General features: G+C 42.0%; 1 protein-coding gene across 1 annotated transcript in view; it reads left to right on the top strand.

Moving 5' to 3' along the window:
* The first annotated feature begins 973 nt into the window (after positions 1-973).
* TBCA (tubulin folding cofactor A) overlaps positions 974-7729 on the top strand; it is a 32064-nt gene continuing 25308 nt past the window's right edge. The window contains exon 1 of the mRNA XM_042825887.1: positions 974-1112. Coding sequence (XP_042681821.1) covers positions 1060-1112 — 53 coding nt within the window. The 5' untranslated portion in view covers positions 974-1059. The remainder of the gene's footprint in view (positions 1113-7729) is intronic.

Genomic DNA, 7729 nt, shown 5'->3' with positions numbered 1-7729 from the left:
CTGATCATCTTCGTGGCTCTCCTCTGGACCCTCTCCAACAGCTCCCTGTCTTTCTCGTACTGGGGTCTTCAGACCTGGACACAGTACTGCAGATGGGGCCTCACAAGAGCAGAGTAGAGGGGGACAATCACCTCCCTGTCCCTGCTGGCCACCCCTCTTCTGATAGAGCCCAGGATACCATTTGCTTTCCAAGCTGCAAGAGCACTGCAGCTCATTTTCATCCATCAAGACCCACAAGTCCTTCTCTGAAAGGCTGCTCTCAAGGACCACTCCTTCCAGTCTGTATAGATGCCAGAGATTCCTCTGACCCAAGTGCAAAACCTTGCACTTTGCTGAACACAGTGCTGGCTTGTGCCAAGATTTTTGTTCACCAGAACTCCTAAGTTCTCCTTCATACGGCTGCTCTCAATGAGTTCTTCTCACAATCTGTACTCATATCTGGGTTTGCCATGACCCAAGTGGAACACCCTGCACTTAGCCTTGTTGAACCTCATTTGTTTCATGAGGACCCACTTTTCAAGCCTTTCCAGGTCCTCTGGATGGCATCTCTCCCTTCCATGGCATCAACTGCACCACTCAGCTTGGTGTCACCAGCAAACTTGCTCAGCGTGCACTCAAATCCACTATCTAGGTCGCTGGTAAAGATTTTAAAGAGCTTAGCCAAAGCCTTGCAGGGACTGGCCCACTTGGTGAGCCTTAGCTTCAACTAATTACAAGCACAAAGGAAGAAAGCCTTAAACTGCCGTTCAGTAATAACACTAAGGCTGAAGCCACAGCGCTGCTGTTGCGTTCTCAGTTATTTCGGGGCAGAAAAACTTCTCTAGCTTGCTACCCCTCTGCTCACGCCGCAGCCCGGAGCAGCCGCACGGGGACCAAAGAGCTGGGAGCGGCTCCGCGGAGCGCCGCCCCCCCTTCACCCCGCCTCTCCTTTCCGCCGTGCAGGCTGCCGTCCGTTCGGCGCATGCGGACGGCCGTGTTGCTCAGTCACGGGCCTTCGCCGCTCCCACTGAGCCCTCCGCCCGTGCGCCGTAGGGCCCCGGCCCGCTCTGCAGCCCCGCCATGGCCGATCCCCGCCTGAGGCAGATCAAGATCAAAACCGGCGTCGTGAAGCGGTGAGTGCGGGAAGGCTGGCGGGCGCCCCGGCCCCGCCGCCACGCGTTGGGCGCCGCTGGGCCCGGCTGGCGGTGCTCGCGGCGGTGCCCGCTCCGCCGGCGGCATTCGTCCTGCGCGGGGGCGGCTGTGGCTGCGCCAGAAATTGCGCCGTGGCTGCCGGCTTCTCCCGCCTAGGGAAAAGGCCTGCCGCCGCCACAGCTGCGGGGTTTTGTTCTGAATCCTCAGCGGTTGGAGAGCCGAGGGCAGTCACGCTGCCGTGTCGGGGACCGAGCGGCCTTGCTGGACTCCTCGAGAGGCAGCCTGCCTGGGTTGCTCTACCAAACAGATGCTGAAATACTCGGCGGTCGGTTTTCCATGCCGCCAAGTTGGTTGTAGATTTGGTAGCCGCCTCTCAGTTTTGTCTGCTCTACGTGCTGTTCACCTCTAAGAAGTGAAGCCGGGAAAACTGACAAAGTGACTTGACACACCAATCAGTTATGTCAAGCAGGTATTCCCTTTATTACAGCGCTGGGTGCATGCGTGGGGGATCGCTCCACCAACATGCACATCGAAGAGGGGAACTACTACATATTTAAAGGCATAGCATATACTTACTTGTCCGTTACACTCCAAGGACATGGGCAGAAGTTCCAAGAAATAATTAACATCTCTGGTAGTCATGGGATGAAGGCTAATAGTCATTCTTGCTGTAAACTTCCAACCTTTTAAGGGAGGGTAGCCCGTACCAGTTCCCACTTGTATCACATTGAGCTGAAGCAACTGTTTTGCCATCTTATCTTCAACAACAGGACATCTATTCTACTTTCTTCGCTTGACAACAAGCTCCACGGCCTCCTCTGCATTCTGTTCTTGATCTTACATTTATACAAGCCTCTTCTCGTTCCGCTTGTATCCACTCAGGTTATATGAAGGGCTGTTCTCAAAATATAGCAAAGCTGTTCTCATGATTCAGAAGCATGCAATTTATCCCTGTGAATCTTTCTTGTTACGGTTGTTAGGAAAAGCCTTTAGTGTGAAATATTTGGTTGCAGGCACTAGGACCTACTGAGTCTGCACTGGTTCAGGCGTGAATAGGAGTTGCAATGTGTGCCAGATCAGGACATTAAGTAGAATAGTCTTATGCAATTGGCTTTGTATTGTAACCTATTTTAGTTGGTAGAAGCCTCGAAGTAGATTGGACATGCTTTCTAACACCCTATAGGTTGGGAAGACTGGAGTTAAACTCTAGCAAAGTAACATGTACAGAGTTTTGTTTTTAGTTCCTAGTCTCAAAATGCAGAGCAACTCTCAAGTGCAGCTGCAAACAAGAAATTGATTATGTGATTCCAGTACCCTATTTCCTGTCACTGTGCAGGGTGTGCAGATTATGAACTCACGTTGTTTTTCAGCAAGGGATTTTAAGTGCAGTCTGAAATGACTGGGTGGCTGCTTTTTGCTTTGTCTGTGACATAGGTTATGGTTACCGGCCTGGCTAGGCAGCAACACTGTAAATGCTTCTTTGCATTTTGAAGTGTTTCCTGTTTTGTGTCTGTGTTTTATAGGCGGAGTATTCTGAAGTGTGGAAAAGCTACCATTACTTAGGCCGTCATCTTTTTTTTTTTTTTTTTTCAATCTGTGTTCTTTCATTTGGTCAAAGGAGTAACTTAACGGGTGTTTTCTGAGAAACTGGTATATCTGATAAATGACAAGTAGTTTGTTGAAATTCCTACAGTAGCTTATTGCTGCTGCTTGATAGTTTCTCCAAAAGAACTGTGTGGTAATGCCTAATAGCTTTTCAGATGACCATTACTTCATACAGCATCACAAAAGCTACCTGAACAAGGTTTTCCTTCAAGTCTGTAAATTGGGAAACAGGGGAAGTGTACATCAAATAATGAGTCTCTAGTCAGAGATGGTGCATGCCTGCCTGTTTGCTTGTGTGTTGAATACTGTGCCACATAGCTGTGTCACTTTGGACCTGAAAACAGTTCTGTGGTCCCAGTGCAATTATGCATGAAAGATAACTGTACATGGGGCTACTTCGGTGTCTATATGCCATTGTCCTCAGTGCTTCTAGATCTGAGATTAGTTTATACATTCTTAGTCTTTGTACTGTTTCTGTAGTTTCAGTGAGTCTGAGAAAGCCAATTAGTAGTTAGTAGTGTGTTATGCTGAGTACAGTTGGACTTTGCCTTTACAGTTGGACAGAGCCCCCTCACAAGGTCTGTCATGGAGCAGATTACAAACATTTAAAAAGAATAGATGAGTTACTGTAGTGATAGATATAACAGGCTCCAGGCTGCCATGAATAAATTCTGCTGCTATTTATTATTTATCATTTAGCTGCAGTAGCGCTAATGCACAATGGTAGTGGTAGCAAGATGCAGACCAGCCTAAGCATTCTTCACCCAGCGGGTGGCACAGTGCTTACCAAAGAGGTGTCCTTGTCTTGGTGGAGGAGGAGGAACACAGCTTCACATCTCTTACCTCCCTGTTCTCCTTCAGGCTCTTTTCCTTTCTCATCCCCCACTTTTCCTCTCCACTCTCTTATATCCTAAACCTGATGTTTCTGTCCCTGGGGTGACGTTTAATATGGTTTGTGTGTAGAGTTGAGTACAGCAGTCATACATGTTTAGCATGTTCTTCTTAGTGTTTTGTTTTGTTGTTGTTCTTGTTTCGTTTTCTTCCTTGTTGACTTAATGCATGGAAATCCATGGATTTTTGTTTTAATTCTGTTACAGTTTTGTTGCATCTGAGTTACAAAGTAAGCTGCTTAAGTTCCTAGTAAGTATTAGTCCAGTTGCAATGATATTAATAGTTATATGAATAATATAAAATACTCTTTTTCTCCACCTTTAATCTGAATTTACTGAATATGATATGTTCAACGTATGTTGGAAAATTGTTCTTTGTTATCCTAAAACTAGTTTTACTCATCCCTTCAGATTGCACTTCTTTGATCACTACTTGGCTATAGATGAGTTGTTCACTGCACTGGGGCGTTTCACACCTTCCTGTGCCTCTGTTTTCAAGGACTCTGCTATCATCCCTCTCTTGTTTGATCTTCTGTGCTGCTTTTTTTATTCAACGTTAGAAGCAGCTCATTCTTACTAAAATGTACTTGTTAGTGAAAGAAAGCCAATACAGGAGTGTCATGCCATTCAGTTGTAGGAAGCTGAACAAAAGCAGTAAGTGGTACCTGGTCAGAACTGTAGTTAAGCTCTTGAAGAAAGACACCCGGCTGGCCAAGACAAGCCCAGGCAAAGCCTTACTACTGCTGAAAACTACCTTGTTAGCCAATACAAATACTGTGGCCTTTTAAGGGTAATGGTAACAAAATATTTAATAAGTTAAAGCATAGTTTAGGAGCACTGCATAGGTGAGCAGTCCTCTGATGTGAAACTATTGCCAGTTGTGATAGGAGACTTACCTTTATTTATGGTCTAACACCAACCTAAAACTGAGCTGCTGTGTCACAGCTTCCTCCTTAGAGGTCCACACATCTGTGTATTTCAGGGTGTTGATATGATGAAAAATAAATTAGACTTAAAGAAAAGAAAGTATTTTGAAGGGTGAGGCATGCAACACTGTGTACAAAGGGTGTGAGGAGTTCAAGTGCAGTCAACAGGATTCACTTGCTTCTTGCTGTGTGAATAAGAGAGTGCTCTCTGAGTTTTGTGTGATTACAATATGCAGATCTATAGATACTCTGCAGTAGCTGGACTACTGTAAGGAAATGTAACATTTTTTCAAGGCACCTTTGAGCTCACGTGGGCAAGCTTAAAGTTAACTTTTTTGTTTCCTTCTTGGTAACCCTGCTTATCTTTTAAAATCCCATTTATGTTTTCAGCAGAATAGCACTGTGATTAAACACTTCATACCTTAAGTTAGTTTGATGCATCAATAGAAACTGTACTTTTATTATGTAGCCTGAGCACTTGAAACACATGGGCTGTTTCTGGCTTGGCTTTCATAGGTCTCAATGACAGCAGCAGCTGCTCACTTCTATGGCAGTTGCACACACAGATGCAAGAAGAGGCATCGTTTTGTTCCACTCCACCTCTTCTTCTCAAACTAGAAGCTTTGTTCAGTACTCTGTACTGCAGCTGTTGTGCATGTGACTTGAGTGAATTTGGGAACTTTCATATTTTCCCCTCATTTGGAACTATAGAATCTGTATAGGTATTTTATTCATGATGTGTGAGAGAGCACGTAGAGTATTAATAAACATGCCAAGAATGACTGACTCAATATTTCAGTCGTTTTCTCCTTGTATTTTTCTGTGTTTGCAGTTTAGAAAACTGCATTGAATTTAGTCTATAAAGTTGATTTTTCAAGCATGTTCAATGCTCAGGCTGCACAAGTATACCAAAATAAGTATGGGTCAAGAACTAGGATGTTCTACACTTTCTTGGCGCTTCATTTGTCTGTTTTTAATCGCCTGCTATAGCTCACTCTTATGAGTTATCTAACTCATTACTTTTTGAGCTAAGAACAAAGCGGGATTTTTTTAATCTGTATATTACAGATTCTTTGTGTATCCTTCTCAAGAGACTGTTGTACTTGTGGATAATTTACTTGCCTTTGTGTTTCTTCCTTGTTATGTATTAACGAAGGGAACTTTAACTATAAACGGGGAGAATCTCTTGCATTTTCAGACAAAATTAATAGCCAGGTGATTGCATACTTTTGTTACCCAGTATTCAAATAAGTAGATTTGATGAGTGTGATTAGTATTTGTTGTATTTGTGATTTATGTCCTAGCAAGAAGTATTATTTAATCATTTCAAAATAGTCTTACTCTCAGTAGTCCAAGCTCAAAAACCCGCTTCAGAGCAAATGAATTGATCTTTAAACAAATAAATAAATCTTATACTCATTTCAGATCAGCAAGGGTTTTAAAAACTACTGTGAACAAAGTAAGTTGGGGCATGTGAAAATAGCACTGATATTTGCCCATAGTTTCCATCTGGTTAAATGGAAGTGACACCAGTAGATTAGAATGAGACTAAGACAATTCACATTGCAATTGTGTTAGTTTAACTTTAACAATCTTTTAACACTCTTGTTTAAATGTGGCTGACATACCATAATTACAAATCTACAAGCCTTGATTATAGAATTTTACATCATGAACCTATGGGGAAAGTGTATTGATTTTTGTGAAGCAGCCCTTTTTAAAACCACCTTTCTAAAACTATGGAATCTTCCCAAGATTGTTTTTTCGCCTGCAGCACTGGTAAAGTTACTGCTTTTTCTCTTTGTGAAATATCACCATTCTAAGTTGCATTGCCAAGTAACTTACATTATCATGGTTCTGTTTTTTTAAAGTAAAGAAAGTTCTGAAAGTTACACAGTGCAGTTGATTTCTTTTATAAATATAAATCTAAACTGTTAAATTTTTTTATTATTTTACTGCTGAGCTCAGGATACATTTTGTACAAGTGAAATGAAATGTTGCAGAGAATGCAAATTTGTATTGCTGCATGATGGCTCTTGCTAACTCAAAAACAAAAATAGTTTATTTTCTTGGTTAGTCAAGAACTGTGCTATCTCTGGTGTAGATCTCAAATTTTTTCCATCTTCTGTCTACCACATGAATTATGTCTGCTTCCTTGCTTGTTTTGCACATTAGCCATGGGCACCAGTTCTGACTCTGACTATTAAGAAACTTCTGATAAGAAACTCATGTCTCTTTTCTTTATTCTCATTATAAATAGAAGATTTTATGTAACAGCTGCTGATTAGCTCAATTAATGTAAAGGACTGGGATATCCTGTGTTATATTAGTTATTGGGGAACGATCTGCAGAGCTGCTCAGCTATACTGTGTCAGCATGATAAAGCTATTTCACGTGTTTATCCACTGCTTATCCAAGAGCACAGGCATTCAGGAGGGTGAATGTGCTGCATGCACTGTTGCATGCACGCTGACTCTATCCAAATTAAAGAACCTTTCTCAAAGTGCAGGAGCATTGTGTAGCTTCTGTCTAGGGTTGTCACCAGCTCCATCCTGGAGTTCTAATAGCATACTCTATAAATTTGGGTCCAGTTCCAGACAGATTTGTTTGTTAGTCCAGAGATACTTAGATATGGTTTAAGTACCTCCTATGTTCCTCCTAGGATCATACAGAAAGTCTTGAGATGGCCCTACATATTTGAAAGCCACTATGGTCTTTTGGAGTTATTGTCTGTCCTGTGTAAAAACTGCTCTGTGTGAACTAGATTAAGACACTACAACTGCATTTACACAGTACTTAGTTAACACCTATTAACATATAGTTGACAATTCAAATAGTGAATTTAAGGGTAGTTGCAATCTGATTTTATTCACCAGAAGCATTGCTACTTCTTTTTGAAGGATTTATTTTTTCTTATGTTTCTAAGAGTATGCTTTCTTTTAAACTTTAGGACTACCAAACAATATACACATAAACCTTTTTAAATTACATTTTCCTTTCTTTAAGTAGCTGTGAGAAGAACGTCGCTTTTGTGTTAATTTTCTTCTCTTGTGAAAATTGCATAGATTCTTTTTAAAAATGATTTTAATTTCATTTGGTTTACCTTTTTGAGTAGATGTAAACTCTACTTGCATTGGGGGGAAATTTAAGTTAGTAATGCTTGAACCTTTAGAAGAT

This window comes from Centrocercus urophasianus, unplaced genomic scaffold (assembly GCF_019232065.1).
Source record: "Centrocercus urophasianus isolate 14NV4802_14NV808 unplaced genomic scaffold, USGS_Curo_1.0 seq_25, whole genome shotgun sequence".
Classification (NCBI taxonomy): domain Eukaryota; kingdom Metazoa; phylum Chordata; class Aves; order Galliformes; family Phasianidae; genus Centrocercus; species Centrocercus urophasianus.
The sequence above is the reverse complement of the archived record's forward strand: the minus strand, read 5'-3'. Positions and strand labels throughout refer to the sequence as shown.